The sequence below is a fragment of the Taurulus bubalis genome, assembly GCF_910589615.1.
Source record: "Taurulus bubalis genome assembly, chromosome: 6".
NCBI classification, from domain to species: Eukaryota; Metazoa; Chordata; class Actinopteri; order Perciformes; family Cottidae; genus Taurulus; species Taurulus bubalis.
In genome coordinates, this window is record NC_136594.1 from 8,283,224 (window position 1) to 8,302,262 (window position 19,039).

At 42.4% G+C, this 19,039-nt stretch overlaps 1 protein-coding gene across 1 annotated transcript; it reads left to right on the forward strand.

Moving 5' to 3' along the window:
• The first annotated feature begins 2,423 nt into the window (after positions 1–2,423).
• Positions 2,424–18,592, forward strand: stox2a (storkhead box 2a). Its single transcript, XM_079219676.1, has 4 exons — positions 2,424–2,799; positions 10,839–10,991; positions 13,533–16,047; positions 17,824–18,592. The coding sequence occupies exons 1-4, from the start codon at positions 2,436–2,438 to the stop codon at positions 18,023–18,025; spliced, it is 3,234 nt and encodes a 1,077-aa protein (XP_079075802.1). The 5' UTR covers positions 2,424–2,435; the 3' UTR covers positions 18,026–18,592.
• Positions 18,593–19,039: the final 447 nt, after the last annotated feature.

A 19,039-nucleotide genomic window follows, 5' to 3' on the forward strand; every position in this document is an offset into this window, starting at 1 on the left:
TTGTTTGTGACTACTTTTTAGTTTAAACTGTCTGACTGAATCTCTTATGAAAGTTCACCTCAAATATTTCTGGGAGAAAAGATGTGACGTTAAGTCACATTTCACAAGCTCGGCATTATAATGCTTATTTCTGAGATGAGGCATTGAGGATTTTTTTTTTTTTTTTTTTTATCCCAGCAGGACAATAATTGTGAATTCTCTTTTAAACATTTAATCTAAAATTGTTTAAAACTATGCTAAACAAAAGCATTAAATAACGTAACAAAAGTAATTAATCTAAAAGATTAAATGTAATTCAGAGATCAGTTTGCTACCAGTGAATGCCTCTTCTGTTTATACTAAACACATTTCAGGGAAATATTTTCAGAGTCAGTTTGATAGGACTTTTTTATATTTGTTTGATCATGAAAACATAAATGGGCTTCCTTCCCTCCAGCATCAGCATTTTATGAGTCAGCAGTTTTTAACTCAAGTTTCTAAACCAGACTGTCTATTTTGAAGGGATCATGTGTCATTTCTGTGCCTGGTTTTTCTTTCATACCTTTTTTTTCACTGTTGAGTCCGTGTAGTAACATGACGGTTCAGAACCAAAAATAATAATCATTCTCTCATTCACTACACAATTGAAGGATGTTGTGTAGCAAATTCAGGAACACCCATGAATCGATCTTGTGTTCTGTTGGTCTTAAAGCTCAGAGTTCATTTGTTAATGTCATTTTCTAAATGTCAGTCTTCATAGCTTGCATGAGAAGAGCCAGCACGATACTTTTATTTGCTCATTTCCATACTTGAACACATGTTTACATTTCATCTTAGGCAATAGCTGTTGTATTTCTTGTGGTTTTTAAAGTTAAAACCAGATGCTTTTTCATTTACAAAGCCATAATTACAAAGCACAATTTGATTGTGTACTGATCCGGGTGCTGGTCATTTGTGAGTAGATATTCCAATATTTACAGCAAACTAGCTGAAATCCATTTTTGCTGTTAAAATACTTAATTGACAATCCAGGTTTTATGTCATATCAACACAACTTTGCTTGAGCATCACTTTGGGCTTTTTTTTATGTCACTATTTTATACCCAGTGATACTGTGAGGTTGGTGTAATGTTTCTTTCTAAAAAATAAAAACCACTTTTCATTGTTCTGTTGTACGGCAGTGTTGCTGATTTAGTTGTTGCTCTTGCAGTTTGACAATCATTACCATCCAGATGTATTCCTAAAGTTAAAGTGCTCAATTTCCTCATCAAGTCTGCCCAGTGTTCATGATCCCAAAGATAGTTAACCTCTACAAACACAGTAAATGGTCTACTTGTGTACCCTGTTGAGTGTAAACAACCAGGATTACTCCAGATTTGGCGCTGCGAGGTGAGAAGAACTGGGCCACCAGATCCTGAGGCCCTGGGCCAAATAAAACTGGGCCGCAGATTCCTTCACTGCCAGCAGAGACGCACTTCACTTAAACTAGCTCTCACACACACAAGACACCTGTTGGCTGTACTGAAAACAGAGGCTCATGGCTGACACTTAAACGGACACACACCAATGACTAATCACAAGTTGATTTAACAAATTGTAATTTGTTCACCTTTTGTTAATGTTAAGAATATGGTATTGGGATCAAATCTGGATACACATTCCTACATGCAATTGTTGCTTTGGTGTTTGCATTTTCAGCCATACATGCTCAGATTTAAAGATTAACTGCACAGTAAGTTTTCTGTTGCTTTATGAATTAAGCCATGAATTCTTGCATTAATTAATGTGGGGTCGATTTAATTGACAAATACTAGGATTTCATGGTAGATACCTTTTGAAAATTGTATTTAATGGTGTTGATTAAGTTTTATTATTATTTGTATTATGCTTTACATGTAAACCTGGCTCTGTTCTCTGCGAGCTTGCAGTAGAACAGATTTCACTTGAAGTAGATTTCACACTGAATCTGCAGGTGTTTCGCCACTTCTTTGTGTGACTTTAGTGTGTTACTGAGCCCAATCTTTGCTGAACTTCTTTCGGTGTTTTAAATGATGTTTTGTTCACAATTAGATCAGCAAAAGATTGGTAAACAATTTCGAATAAAAAAGGCTCACATTGATGGTTTTCCAAAGTGTGATATTGGAGTTTACGTGTGGCCCTTGAACGCAGCACAAGTCCTCGCCTCTTTTGTCGCTGAAAATAGACCCTAATACTCTTTGACATTGGGTTAGTTGGCTGTCGCGGACGGCTTTGCGGGTCAGGTTGCTTATTTACCTGATTTTACATGGAGCACCTGTGTTTAACTTTTCTAACGTTGTGCTGCAAACTCTGAACGCGCGCGGCGAGTTTTTATTTGACTCTGTAGTCCATTTCTTTAATATGTCCACCTGCAGAGAGGAAACAGTAGTTTTCTTTGATTCCCATGCGGGCCACCGGTAACTTTGCCTGACGCGGGAATGGAGACGTCCCGTCCCGTAGCCCCGCACTCTCTGGCTCTGGTGCTGTCGCGGGTTCGTGGAGAAGATGAAGGGGACTGCCCACTACTATCATCATCACCACCACCACCACCACTGGTTGTGGACTCGGTGAAGGCACAGCATCACTCCGGCTACGAGGTGTTCGCAAACTTCAAATCCGTGAACATGCAGCACTTCTGGAACGAGGCGCTGACGCGCGCGCTGTCTGCGATCTTCTTCCTCGGCTGGATTGATGAGCGCGTGCTGCTGATTCAGGGCGAAGAGGTCCATCTTCAGGTCCTGAGGAACGGGTGGACGAGGCGGACCCTCAAACCCCCACAGGGCTTCGACATCAAGTGCATAGGTGGGTTGATGTTAAAGATGCTATTGCACTCGACTGAAGTTCAAGTTGCACAGGATGTCCTGACACGAGAGTATTGTTAGGACGCAAGGTTGTCTCCTCTCTTTGGCCACGAAGCCAAAGCAGATTCATCCGCCAGTAAAAAAAGATAAATATTCAAAGTAAGTTGCACCAATTAGCAGTAAAAGCGAGCTTTTAGAGTGTCAACAATAAGTAAAGTGTTCAGTGGCAATAACATGACTGGCAGAAGATGACTACATGACACAAATAAAGTGATTTCAACTGTAAATTTCCACTGGCCATATTAACTTGCATAGTACCATTTAGCAAGAGACGTGAGACTTAAGTCAGATTTAAGTCACACGAATGAGGACATTTGCTTGACTGCTCTCACTTCACTTACTTGAGGCTTAACACCCTAAAGACTTTAACTAACTTCAGGGTTCAGGTTTTCACACCGTAAAATCCCAGAACAATGAAAAAAATGACTGCACACCTTTGAATAACGTTGAAATGGGGAAGACTGGTTTCAAAACAAACTTAAGTTACAGACACTAACCTTCTCACAGCGACTTTAAAGTTCTGCTTATTGATATTTTACTAATACTTGTTGATGTTTGAGTTAATGTGGCAATAGTTATGATGTCCTCATTTACTTTTGTTATTGGGTCTCTCTTGGAAAAGAGATCTTTAACTTGGGGGCGACTGTGGGTCAGGGTCGGCGCGGTGGTTTGATCCCAGGCTCCACTAGTCCATGTCGATGAGTCCTTGGGCAAGACACTTAACCCCAAATTGCTTCAGCAAACTGTGTGCTGTAGGAATGTTAGATAGTCCTGATGGGCAGCTGGCACCTTGCACGGTAGCCCCTCCCATCACTGGGTGAATGGGTGAATGATGATATGTAGAGTCCAGACCTCACCTCCTAACAGGTAGTATACTCCATCAGGGAGAGGAGACGGGACTCAGGCCCCAGTTCTACTCCAGTTCAACATTCCCACACTCACACTCATCTTCTCCTGGCGAGGCTATAACTGGTGTGTATGTGCTGGGACAGGTTTGAATGACTTTATTGTCAGCGAGTGCAACCACATCACACGATGAGAGCAGTGTCATATATTACCTTGTTGTGTCAGTTTCCCATAGAGCCTCAGTTTAGATCGCCAGTTCCATCAGTGAGCAATCTGTAGCAGAGATGACAGAAAACGTCAGAAAATACTAATTAGTTTGGTATAAAGATCATTGTGTCGCCGTCTCACACAGTAAATGCAGCATATTTGAAGCTGACCTCATCAATATTTGTATTTTAACAATGGGTCAAATGAATTTGTGTGTTCTGTGAAAGGTGTTGCTCGTCATGACAACTCCAAAGACAATAGAGAGCGTTTTAGCATCTTTCAGGTGATTTTTTTTTTTTTTTAAGTTTTTTTGCAGAAAATGATCAGAGGTGTTGTATAAAACAAATTCCTTATATTGAACAATTATAGCTATTACGCTGTAATCGCTGTTATGATCGCTATGTAATGACTACATTTCTTTTCTTTCTATTTCTTATAATGTAAACTCATGTGTATATGTATGTCTATTAATTATTAACGTACATCCTGCTTTTATTTAGGCGTCAAATGTGAGCATGTATACTAATACATTTAAACTTGATCAGGAGAAACATCTGGATCTGTATATTGTTGTAACAGCTGCTGTTTTTATATAACAATGGGTTTAATTAGTATGTTTAATGTGAAAGGTGTCACATGTAGTCACTTATTGCCAGACTATGCACCTCCCCTCATTTCAGCTCATTGTTTTGGTTTAACGGCCTGCAACTTTGACCTTTTTGTTTTGTTTTTCCACACTAACTGTTCTCATTAGCATGGTTTCCAGCAGCTCTAAATAGGGACCCGGCTCAACACTGACCAGACTTCATTGCTCTGATTGAACTGTTGGTTTTATTTTCTGTTCAAACACGTCTCCTCTGCTCCTTTCCTGTTATCAGATTTCTACGTTGAACTAGACATTGGTAGTATTGACTGAAAAAGGTACATTATAGTTCAACGCTATATATCTCAAGATGAGTGTGATTTTGTGTTGCCGCTCATTTTCTGAGTCTCGTCTGTCAGAGGAAGTGACGTAGCTTCGCTTACACTACTGGAGCAAACACAGATAAGCTGTGGAATGTTTGTCTTATGGCTAATAACTCACCAGACTCTATAATGCCAAAACCAACAGAGATTATATGCCGTTGGTCCACATGCAGATGAGATTCCAATATATTTTTCACCACTAAACCCATAATCTACGGGAGAAATTAACTTGGAATGGGACCAACGGGGGAAAGTAATTCAGTTGCGTCGTTGCAGTGCATCATGCACCACACTACTGGGCAGCGTAATCAATCTGTAGTTTAATATTAAGCTCATTTGAATTGAACCATTTGACCTCTTTGAGATCACATGAAACAGCTCTAGCATGCAAAATGTGTTTGGGGATGTTGTTTATTCTTATAGAAAATGTCTGCGAGTAAGGATTATAGTACCCAGATAATACAAAATAAAAAACTACTACAGTGTTGATTTTCTAGTATGGGCTGCAAGTTGCTGTGTGACTCATTTACTCAGCGGTAGTGTCAAGATTTGACTTTGAGAGACAAGTTGAAACAAAGTTTCGACAAATTACGCTGTTCAATAACTGCGAGTGTAGATGGTCAGCATTTGGAATAATGCATACTTGCAAAAATGATGCAACAATGTTTGGGATCATTAAATGCATCTGAATAATGTTTTTTTATGAACATGTCTTGAACAAAAGACGAACAGAATAACAGACAGACTGGAGGGAAACAGGAATGGATTCAAACCTCCATTATTTAAAAAATAAATAAATCTAGATTATTCAAATTTTCTGTCAATCTTAGATGGCTGAAGTCATATCGCTGTTGTGAAATGCATTTAGTATTACTCACATGCGAGTGCTACATGTTTATATAATGCAGATTATCCACCAAACTGCCTGGGAGTGTTTGATTCAGGCCGAGAGCCCAAAAAGTAGCTGGATTACAACATTTAAACTAAAGTGGTGGATTTTCTGCTGTGTGGAAACAAAGTGTTTTTTTTAAATACTGACAATTCAATCTGATTAACAGAGGGACTTTGTATCCGTTAGCAGGATATAAACAATGGACTGGGAGGAGTGTGCTCTCTTAAGGCAGGAAAAGTGGTGCAATTGTTCAGGAAAACACTGTGGCACTGCATTCCCTGCTCGAGCAGAGGTCTCCCCTGGAAGGAAAGGGATGGTCCCGGTGGAGAATTGGGGGAAATGTTTAACGCAGCAGAGAGATTTGTCGCCGTATTAACGTCAGACGTGTTATATATCGGCTGCGGGCTGTGCTAACACGTCATTTGTCCCTTTATTCGGTGTCTGGCCTTTAAGAGCTGAATGGGGAAAAAGACATGTGTTGTCCCGAATGTTCCACTGGAGGGCAGACCACCGGCAAGAACGGTCCTGTTTGCAAGGAAGTTGGATGAATTTGTAGCAGGCCACAAATCCTTTAAAGCTCAGAACTGGTGTCTTGTACAGCGGGATGTTTCCATCCCACTACTGACATGGGAATATGACCACAATGCAACATCCCCGTAGCATCTATCCCGCATGCAGAGTTAATTTAATAAACACAAGCCTTTTTATGAGTTGATGTACAAATACAAATAGTTATTGCCGAATGTTAACATATGAAGACGGTCAACATGGCAAACATGAAAAGGCCAGCATCGTCATTGGGAACATGTTAACATGCTTAGACTAATGCTACACATTAATGACTTTCATTAGCCAAATGCCAATTTAGGCCCATTAGGTCCATTATTGATACATATCTTTGACATTTCCTCAATTACATAATTTCCTCTTTTTGTCCGCAAGATGTAAGAAAATAGTGAAAAATGTCCATTATGGCTTCCCATAGCTCAACGTGATCTCTTCAAATGTTTAATCTGACCCATAGTTCCAAACCAAAAGATATTCATTTCACATTTGGAGTGAGTAGGATTTTTCCATAGGATATCGTGCAACTCATTGTCATGTGGATACCTGTGTTTTTTCCATTATCGGGACATCTTTGCTATTTATTTCTCCCGGTTAGTGTAATTGTGGTAGTAAGCCGAGTGTTGAGGGATCTCAATGTTTCAGCAGCGATGTTGGAGTATTTTCTGTCCGTATACAACGGACAGCTCACAACGTCTCTGTGGTGTCTGTCTGCTTCTGTCTTGAGCGACTGTCTCTTTAAGGGAACAGCGCTCAAAAGGTAACAGCTATGAGATCATCGGCTTGCGTCGTCATGGCAACAAAGGCTGTTGCAGCACTACTGAGAAATAAAATGGCTGGCGTGGTGTCGATCTCCCTCCTCCTCCTCCTCACCCCTCCTCTCCTCTTTCTCTTTGGTATCAGTGAACTGGAGCAGATTGGATGTGACACCGCCTCCCCCCCCCCCTCCTCCTCCTCCACCCGTGGCCCGTCCTGCCCTCTCACTTTGCTCCTTATTCTGTCCCTCCAACCGTCCATTCACACTCCACACATGTGAGTCAGCAGGAGTCTGCATCTAGCAGGAGCTGCCACTCCGGACATGATTAAGGTGATGCTTTGGGTTTTTTAATTTTCCCACCGACGGCTCCACACAGTATTAGTGACTGAATCAACCGGTGGGAAAGCAAATCAGGACGTTGTGAAACAATTCCCTTTGCTTGTGGCCCCGTCAAGTCTTTAGCTTCAGGTGAGACACACAAAAAGACACGAAAAAGAGGACGAATGGTGGTTTAAGGGACCCCTCATCCTTCAAGAGTAGAGAGTGAGGGAACACGAGAGGAAGGAGGGAAATTCAGATTCGGAGCCTGAGCTATTCCCCGGACAATATCTGAGGGCTGTATATATATATATATATATATATATATATATATATATATATATATATATATATATATTAGTTCTTTGGAGCTGTTGATATTTGCTCTCCTCTCTGCCTTATGCATGTCCTCTCTCTCTCTCGCATCCTCCCCTCCCCTCAGCCTCAATCACCCAGACACAGACGCATGCATGCTCACGCAGAATCGCGCGCAGCAGGCGGATGCGCGCATACACACTTTCTCTCACACACACACACACACACATACACACACATACTCACACACCCTTCCTGGAGGTGCTGGGAGCAGCTGCAGCATTAGCGTTGAAAGAGATTTGCCGTTGACTGGAGTTTGCATCCCCCCCTGTCAATGAATGGATGCTACGGCGATAGAATCGGGAGCTTCTTCCGTTGGATTGCGGGAAACGGTGGATTTCTATTCTTGAAAATTTATTTATTTATTTCTATGCTCTCCATTTTTTTCTCACCACCCTCTCCTGGTGTGCTGTTGTCGAAAGGACGATGGGGTCTTGTGCTTGATCGGATAAAGATGGAGGTGAACGTGGCGTCTGCGGTGCTTTGCATACTATTGAGGTTCCGCTGCCCGTTAGGGTGAATGGAGCTTTTATTATATTTTTTTAAGTGGGCTCTTTTGTTTTCCGGGGATCGGCCGAGCACTCCTGTGGTGAATTGAGCTGTTGTCGAAGACTGGGCCTCTTAAGCTTTGAATATTTGACCGTCCATCTACCACCTCCTTTCTCCCCCTGTTACCTTCTGCTCAAAAGGAACAAGCGGATCCCGAAAGCTCCACTGAAATCTCTCCTCACCGTCCTCCTCGCTTCCAATGCCCCATTTCCCTCATCTCTACCCCTGCCCCCCCCACCTCTCTCCTGCTCCCTCCTCCCACATCAGAGCGGCTACGTAATGTGCCTCCCTACGCATGCAAATGGGGATGCTACAAATGGTGGCTGGGACTGATGCCGATGAAAGGGTGATGCCTCGCGCAATCACCTGCACCTCCGCCGCCGCCGCTGCTGCCGTCGCTCCAGATCAGCCTGGGAGAGCCCAGCAGCCCATGACAACCGCCCACAGTGCGAACACAGTCGTTTGTAGCTTGCCCGTGGATGTAAATGAGACGTGTGTATGTGTGTGAAGGCGCACACTGGTTCCTGCCATGTCTGGTGTGTGATCGCTCTAGCGGGACGTTCTTACTGATGCGGGGGAGGCACTGAGCCTGAGGTTGGTCGACCTCCCCCTGCACACACCCCCCTTCCCCCCCCCCCCCCCCTCCCCACCCCTCCCTCCCTCCCCCCTCTCCCCATTCCACCAGCCACCCCCCCACTCCCCGCCCGCCCCTACCCTCCACCTTGTCCCAGCCCCCGAGGGTGAAGGCCACCTGGTTAAAGGGGTCACGATGAAGAAGAACCGCAGCAGCAATCTGCGGCGGGCCTGGCCCAGCTCGGAGCATCCCGAGCGCCCGCCGGAGCACAATCTCTCCCGTAGTGAGAAAGACATCCGTGTGCAGAAGCAGCATCTTCCTCCCCCTCCTGCTCCTCATTTCTCTACGTCCCCACCAAGTTATCGTGCACCAGGTGAGTCTTTGACACTCCCACCAACAGAGGCTCCACCCTCTCGCCACGCAGAGCAAAGACGGTGTGATTTTGGGGGCAAAAGGCAGAATTCAAAATGGACAAAATGTTCGTACTATCAAGTAGGTGATGATGGCAACGCCCCCCTTCTTTAGTACTTGTAATGTCTAATGTATCAAGTGAGGTCAAATAGAGAGAGAGAAGAAATATTTGTTATTGTTGAATCTAAAGCTTTCTATTATTATACGCACTATTGGACACATTGTTTAATTAAAAACTGTATTTCTGTGGGTCCAAATAACCATTTTACTTCTTGACATATTATTCACATCTCCTTCACATTTACTGACCTATATATTTTTAAATCCCCCCCCACCATCATATTTTGACGTACCTTCAAAAAAACATTGTAGAAAACATTAGTGGCATCACCCCTGTGCCAAATTGTGTGTCAGGTTCATATTTTGAACCTGACACATCTCCTCATGAACTACTGTCTTTACCAAGAAAACCTCATCCTTTCTGTCCCTTTTTATTATAGATATTGCGTATACCTTGTCTGCTGTCTTTGTTGCTTCATCAGAAGATGGGAAACATAAATACGACAACTCATTCCCAAACTGCACAGGACGGGGATCCAGCTTTTCTCATGTTTACTAAAAAAAATAATTAAAAAAAATTGAGGAAAGCCTCGTAAAGCCACAGAAATCTTAAGGGGCTGTGATACTAAGCAGAGATAACGTCATCGTGTTGCTTCACTGACCGTTCGTTTGAGTGTGGTGAGGAGGCAGGGCCCTGCTCATATTTCAGCCCAGGCAAAAGAAGTGTAAATACAGTAAAACCATCAAAAAACTCAAAAACAGCGATCGATGAGGCAACAATAGCTCGTCCGCTCATCCGTCCACATCAGGAGACATAATGTAAGGTTAAAAATCAAAGATGGAGGCTTCGATGGTGTATTTTTATCGTTTTATGGCATAACTCTCCATCGATCACCAGATTTAGGTCAGAGGACAGGGTCAGCTCCAGCAAAGATGCTGCAGCGAACGGTTCAGTGTGCTGCTTTACAACCTTTAAGCAGGGCAGATGTTTGCTCTCAGAGGGGCTGGAAGCCGGGCCGTCTGGTTGTAGGATGATCTCACTACTCACTACTCGCTGACAGCAAAGCCAGCTTAATTCAACAAAGGCTACAGAGAATGTCTGCGTGTAAGCTGTCGATGTGGCGCTAAAGTCAGCTGTGTTTTTGTTCAATTTAAAATGTGTAAGCTTCCCTTTTTTTTTTTTTTTACGTTTGTGCGATCGTGTGAAATGAATAACGACGTACGCAAAGACTCAGGTGATCTGGCACTACGGCTGCTGCAGCAGCTGCCTCGTTATGCTAACCTACGAGAAAACGGGAGGAACAAGAGGCTAAAGGAAGCACAGAGAGGAGGGGTGGAGCTGTAAGAGGCAGCATGCAAACTGCTGCTGTTTGACCATTACATCATAGCTTCACACGCTGCGCCTGCTGTTCATTCATGATCTAACAGTTGTGCCTCCTCCTCCTCCTCCCCATCCTGCAGGTGACGTGTCTCCGATCAGCATGTCACCTATCAGCCAGTCACAGTTCATCCCGCTGGGGGAGATCTTGTGCCTCGCCATCTCTGCTATGAACTCTGCCCACAAGCCGGTCAACCAGGAGGCTCTGGTGGAGCACCTCACTGCCAGCTTCCCAGGTACGATCCTCTGAACTCCTTAAAAAACATAGGACTGCACAAAGCATGCAGAAATGGTGTATGAATACATGGTGTGGCATATCTTGTGAGAACACTAGCAGTTACTGTAACAGTAAGGGGGAAATGGGGACTATATACATCTGCCATGCGTCGTAACTGGTTTATTATCTCCTGATTGGTTATTTATTCGCATCAGTTTAATTTTGCACACGCCAGGTTCAAAGAGCAAAGTCATGATGTATGGAGGCTTTAAACATCTATTGATCTCACCTCAGGGCTCCGACACATTATAGCGATTGCGATATTTCATCCTGTAAAATCATCATCATAATGTTTCAACGGGGATAGATATGAAACAATTAGTATATTAAGCGATCGGTAAATCTGCCCATATTTTGATCATCGATTAGTCCTTTTCAAGCAGCTTTTCAGATGAGAGGATTTGCTGCTTTTCTCGATCATATTACGTAATTATTTAAAAATATGAATTCAGTGACATCATGGAAGTAGCACATTTCCTCTTAATAGAAATTATTATTATTATTATTATTACCTCTATAAAGGCATAGTTGAGATTATTTGAAGTGGGGCTCTATGAGGTACTTATCCATGGTCAGTGTGTTATTTACAGTAGATGGCGGTCATCACGACCCCAGTTTGGAGAAACGGACTTGAGTACCGGCACGGGAATCAAACCAATGTACTGCTGTGGACGGGGCAGCAGCCAAACTAATTTAACCACCTAAAAGAAAAGCCCACTTAAAAAAATAAAATAATCAATATTCATTTAAGTATATGCTATACTTAGAATATAATCTTAGCTTTATCGTAGCCCTATACGACGGGAAACTGAACTTCAAAGCAAGACTCGGATGATAAAACATTATTGATATATTTCAGTTTAGTTCCCCGTCTGAAAATATTCTAAATATATCATACACTAAAACTTCTTTTAAGAAGCTAAAATATGTTTTCGCAGTATATTGCTCCTCTACCGTGCTGACCACCATCTACTGTAGGTAGTACACTGATGGATGAGTACCTCATAAACCCCCCAAAAAATAATCCAAACTATCTTTTCGCAAATTCAGAAAGCACTTTTCACATTCAGACCAAATTGTTGCCTCGTTCTGAAATGCTTTCACAATGTTGTTTGCTTTAATGGGTTGAATATACATAATATTTTAACATTATAGTTATTTTCTTATTTACTCAAATATACAAAACAATTAAATACTGAAATGTATCCAAACACTATGTTTTAAAGCACAGGTTTTACCGCTGTGTAAACTAGTTGTCGGTCAAATTTGGGAATATGAAGCATGTCCCTCAAATGTATCTTCTATTTCGATATGATGCCTCAGTGAAAAGCAGTTGATCTTATAGGTTGCATCACTGCTTTGTAAAAACACACAGGGTGATGTAATGTCAGGCAACCAAGACCATGCTAGACAAAGGTAATGGGTTATGTTTAAAATGGACTACTTTTAATGTGGATGTGGTAATTTATACAAGCTAAGCTCTTGAGGTGACTAAATATCCCCAGGAGTCATCTGGGAATGAGTGTTTAGTTTATTAATTTGTTTTTACATATTAAATCTTAGATCATGATATCAGTGTTATAGTGTGTGTGTGTATATGTATGTATGTATGTGTATATATATATATATATGTATGTATATATATATATATATATATATATATATATATATATATATATATACATACATACACACACACACAGGTTATGGATATTACTTAAAATGTCTGAGGATTTATGTGAGCTGTGGTAATTGTCAGATTTAGAAAACAACAAACAAAAAATAAAAATGCTTGTCTAATATATAAAACTCAACAGGTTTTTATATATTAGACGAGCAAGATTTTTAAAGAGATGCAAAATCTTCAAGAGAATCAAAGACATTTATTTTATTTTATTGTTATTACATCAATGTTATTAAATGTTAAATAATAATGTTCAAATTATGAAAAAAGAAGGAAACATTCAATGTTCAAAACAATGAATAGCTGTCACCAGTGTCTGTCTGTACAAATAGTATGTTCATTTATTTATTCATGTGTTTATTTGTAATTCTAGAGAGATCATAATATTTCCAAACATGAAGAAAACCAGTCACAATACATCTACAATATCTCTGTATGCATCCAAAACGTTGCAACTTTGGTTTGAACATTTCACTCCACATAAACATTATACTTTTTTTATTCAAATAAGAAGATGCAGTAATGTGTAATAATTCATAAAGAAACATCATCCTCACTCAGTCCCATATTTCACTTAATTTAGATTTTAACAAATTGTAACACGTACATTGCGTGACTGAAACATCATGAAAGTTCCACATTATATTCAAACTGAAATCTTTTTTTTTCTTCAACTATAATCTGGTAATTGTGATTATTTAACCGTCTCCAAATCGTCTCCATGCTCAAACAAAATAGTCAAAATGTCTTGTGTTTGAACATTTTCAATGTAAATCCAAAATTTGATCTGAAATGTATTTGTGCGGTTCCCTGCAGGCGTGCCTACACCCAGCTCAGAGGTTCTGCGACATACCCTGAACATGCTGGTGCGAGAGAGGAAGATCTACCCAACTCCAGAGGGCTACTTCATCGTCACCCCACAGACCTACTTTATCACTCCTTCCCTCATCAGAACCAACAACAAGTGGTATCACCTGGATGACCGGCTGCAAGAGCGTCAAACGTCACAGCAGCAGCAGCAACAGCAGCAAACTCAGCAATGCACTTCGCCTCAGTCTGGCAACGTAACACCATCTACACCTGGCTGCCTGAGAGAGAGGCCTCCTCGCAAGAATCACAATGACTCGTACAACTCCTATCGCGAAGACTCGTCCAGACTTCACAGTAGTAAGTCACCAAAGGAGCACAGGGGAGATTCTTATCAAAGTAAGCCCCCCAAGGATCACAAAGGCGGGGAACCTCCACCAAGCACGTCGGCCAAGGAGCACCGAGGAGAACCTCCGTCATACCCTCACACCCCTCTTCCCACTTCCCCTCCTGCCCAGCAACCGCCGCCTCAAGAGCCCGCTGAGAAGAGCAAAAGCATCACTTCTTTCCCTTATAAAAGTGACACTCTGACCAAAAAGAAAGAAGGAAGTGGTGGCGGCGGAAGCGGCGAGAAGCAATCCAAAAGGTTCGGCCTCAGGCTCTTCAGGCTGAGTTTCAAGAAGGACAAAATGAGGCAGCTGGCCACCTTCTCAGCCCAGTTCCCGCCAGAGGAGTGGCCTCTTCGTGACGAAGAGGTGCCAACCACGCCCATTCCCCGCGAGGTGGAGATGGAGATAATCCGCCGAATCAACCCTGACCTATCGGTGGAGAACGTGGCAAGGCACACGGCTGTGATGAAGAGGCTGGAGGAGGAGCGTACGCAGAAGAACAAGGCAGGGTCCTCAGCCCAGCACAGTGCACGAAGCAGGAGGGGGAGGGGCCACCGGAGGGCCCTACATGGGAAGTCCCGCTCACACAGCAAGCCCCGAACTTCCAGGGGAGACCCGTCTGAGGGTTCAAACTGGGACCTTTTGTTCATGGAAAGGGATTACCGCTTCTTTAGCCACTCGTTAGTTCGCTCGCCTCGGGAGGCCATGTACACCTTGGAGCGCAGGCGAAGTGGAGGCGCAACATACCTGGTCCATAGCAACCCCAACATTACTGAATCGTCCTGCCCGGTCACTCCCGAGTGGGACGTGTCTGGGGAGCTCGCCAAGAGACGGACGGAGATGCCTTTCCCAGAACCGTCGCGCGGGACGTGCCAGTCCAGAGTGCAGAGAAGTCACAGTCACAATCAGGACAGGAAGTCGCGTCACGACCGGTCAGATCAAGCGAAGGAACGCTCTCGGTCCATGGACAACTCCCTCAAGGGCCCGTCACTGGGGGTGCCAGAAGACTTTGAACCCGCTCTGGAGGAGCGTAGTCATTACTACACGGATGACGGCACCCTGCGGGCCACGCAGAAGTCCTCCCACTACTCAAGGATCATGTTCTCTGCTGCTAAGTTCCACTCTGATTTTAATGTGCCTGATTTGGGGAAAGGGAGTTTGGACGAGTCGAGGATCCGGAGTACGATGGAGAGGAACAAAAGCAGAGACAGCTTGCCATCGTACAATGAGCTAATGGGACTTTCTCCTAAGCCCTCAGCAGATGAGTACTTCCAGTGCAATACGTCAAATGAAACAATCCTAACTGCCCCTTCGCCTCAGGCAAAATCAGAATATGACACATTAACCTCATCAGGGGGACTCCGAAAGGGCTCTCCGGCTGACCGCCAAACGCCTCACCTCACCTCTCCGCACACGATGGAGTACAAAGAGGACTTGTCGGCAGCAAAGGGACAGAACGGCTCAGTGCGACTGACGCCAAGCCAGACGCCGGAGCCGGTGCAAAATGCCCGTTTGACGCCACACCAACACAATGTAGATCCGGGAGGGGGAGGAGGCAGTATGGTGATCAAGAGGAAAGAGATCTTCAGCAAGGACACTTTGTTCAAACCTCCACACAATGCCTTGTCCACAGGCTACGTGGACAGCAGCTACACCAAGTCCGGCACATTGCGGAAAGCCTCACATGCCAAATCAACCGAGGCCGTAGACAATCCTGAGCCCCAGCAGCCTTCCAATTCAGCCACTTCCTCAGCGTCACCGGCAGTTTTACAGGGCTGCCTAGAGCCAACAGTCCCCTCCGCCTCCTTTGACTATTATAATGTATCAGATGATGAGGAAGAGGAAGAGGCAGAGGAGGACTCGCACAAAGAGTTGGCGACAGCAGAGGACAACAAGGACCATGGGGAAGTGGGTGGTAACGGTGGAGGCAGTGGTGGTGGTGGGGAGGGAACCATGCAGTGGTTAATGGAGCGGGAGAAGGAGCATGATCTGCAGCGGAAACTGGAGACCAATCTGACCTTACTCAGCCCCAAGGAGACGGAGAACAGCAGCAGCCAGAAGTCAGCCCACTCTGCCCGTTTGGACAGCATGGACAGCAGCAGTGTCACGGTGGACAGTGGATTCAACTCCCCCAGGTATGTGCTGAAATTAACAGGAATGAATGCATCATCATCTAACAGTAACTTTGTTTTCCCCCCACTACTAGTTTGCTCTTAAAATGTTAAGGCTTAGTGGGGAGGTAAACTCAAGTAGACAGTGGGACACTAAAATACCCCCAAACATCTGGATTGCTGTCAAACTGGATGTTGATATATGGGAGTAAATAAATTAGAAAAGAAAATGTAAAAGGTAAACCAGAGATGATGGTAACTGAACGCTTTTAACCAAAAACATTGCTTACTTGTCACCTATAGATTGAACTATCGAGGTTGATGCATTTATATATTATAATAATTCAATCCAATATGTTAAGAAGTGCATAATCGTCATGTTTTTTGATGTAAGAATAAATTGGATATGTTATTTATTGAGGTTGGATTACATCAGATTGAAGAGGTGGACCTTAAAAGAAAGTGGACAATGAGTGTATTCTAAATGTATATTGAATATAAAACAGTGAGAACGACCAGTTTCCTGCTTTAACAACTGTCTAACAACATTTCTGAGTGAAATCCAGCTAAAACAGAACAAATCAAAGTGTTCAGTGTTGTCATGCTCACACTTCATAAGTTTCGACCCTGAACTTTGCTGTGGGGTGAACTGATTATGTGTAAAGCACGTTCTGACAGATTATTTCATTACAAAACATCAAAGTCTGCAAAATAAAGAGCATAACCGCCAGTTTCATGCTTAATACTAAATAATCTATTAATCTATTATCTATGGTATTCCAATAATTTATTAATTATATTAATTCTGCTGGTTGGTGTATGGATAACTGGAACGGTGTTTAAAGCCACTTGGATCACACAGCTATGACACTGTAGTGTCTTTGTTTTATAAAATGGAACAGACAGTTATCTTCGTGACAAGCGACTAATTTATAAATGCATGTTATGTACAGAAAAAAACAGCTGAAGCAAAAGATAGATGAAATGCATCAACATAAAAAAGAATCGTTTACACTTTATACAAAACGACTGCAAACATCTGTTTATCAGACCAACATACGTACTCGCTAGCTGCTCCTTGAGTACAACGTGAACACACACGCCGCCGTTTAACATTGGTGAACCGCTTGTAAACCATTTAAACACCGTTAAGCAGACAGTTGCCAAAGAGAGAACTCCACCAACTGAATACTTTTAAAGATTAAATAAAAATAAAAGTTGAATCAAAGCTGCAGAGGCATATATTCTCCTTCCTGTAACACAACCTTTCTGTCAAAACATCCTCAGTCAGAGTTAAGAGAAAGTAACCCTGATGACATCATCTGGGTTTTGGAAAGTGTATCAATAAAAAATGAGAAAGATTACTCTTTCAACATGAATATTAGGAAAAACTATATTAAATATGAGGAATATAAAATGTAGAATACGCAATTACACAACATGAAACATGTGCTACATACTTATAATGCATTATATTAATATGATTTAATTCATTATCAACTTCACATATGGTTATGGTTTCTACTCGGAGTTAAAGTTGATTTTCTTTGTATTTTCCTGAAAGTATGACAAAAGAACTTTTGTGATTATTAGTAATTCTGGAAGGAATTAGCTTTTTATTCACAGTAACTACAATGTATTAGCATTTATCTTCAGCCTGCAATATATTCTGCAAATTGCTTCCATTTATTTTTGTGGTATTCTTCTTTCTAGCCAAGCACACCTCATACAACACAATGTGAGATGTTTCCGTGGCTTTGGAAAGCAAACACTTAACTTTCTGTCGTTTCTCTTGTGCAGAACGCGTGAAAGCCTTGCATCCAACACATCCAGCATAGTGGAAAGCAATAGACGGCAGAATCCAGCGCTGAGCCCCGGCCACATCGGCACGAGTAGTATCGGACTGCCATTCAGCTTTCGCGCCATCCCAGAACCCCCCACCACACAGCCTGAGAAACTCCAGAAGTCATCAAACTGCCTGGCCTCCATCACCAGCGTCTGACAGGCAGCACAGACTGAGACCATGGGAGGTGGTGGAGGAGGAGGAGGAAGTGAGGTGTTTCACCATTTTGACCCTCACTTTCCTCAACCGATACACACACACACACGCACACACACAGACACACACACATCTTCAGACTCCTGAGAATCCATTTACTGGGACTGTTACATAAACAGGCATGGCTTCAAGAGACTGTTCCCACAGCTTCAAGAACTTTACTGCAAAAAAGAGAAGAAAAACTACAGAATATCAAGACCAACGCAGGTGAAGAAACCTACCTGAAGTACTTTGATTTTTGGTGACATGGACTCTAGTTTGGCTTATATCAAGATTATTGACTATTGGTATTGGAAAGTAGTAGACTATAGGATTCAAGTTACATTTGGAAATAACAAAAAAACTTTTTATATTACTTAACAATACATGTCCAATTAAATGTTCTCCTTCCTGAAATAGCGTCAAGTTCTTCAGGACAATTCAATGTCAGCACAATGTCGAGACAATAAAAGTTGATTCTGAGAACAACGAATGAAAGATATAAAAACATAAATCAGCTCAGATTTGTGTACCGCAATGCAAATGATGTATGTATACTCGATACTTTTGATATCCTAATTATTATAATGGTGGTATTAAAGATGCTATGTGACCAAAAATGATGTCTGGACAAAATGAGCTGCACCCCAAACACTCACATGTACGTCCCAGATACCTCACAAAACCATCTCACTACGAGGTTCATTTAGAGACTGGAGCTTTTGATATTATCACATGACCTTCCTCGGTAGATTGAGTTTGCCAGGTTGTCAGAAAAGCTGGAAATATTAACATTTACTATTCCCAGAACACTTTAAGGACTTATTGTAGCCCATATGTAAGTGTAATAGTTGAGATTGAAGATTGGCATGAAAAAAAAAAGTTTGCAACTGACTTGTTTCAGCTTCTGAAATGTGAATATTTTTTGCTTTTCTAGTCTTAGTCTATGATGGTAAACCGTTAAGACAAAACAAGACA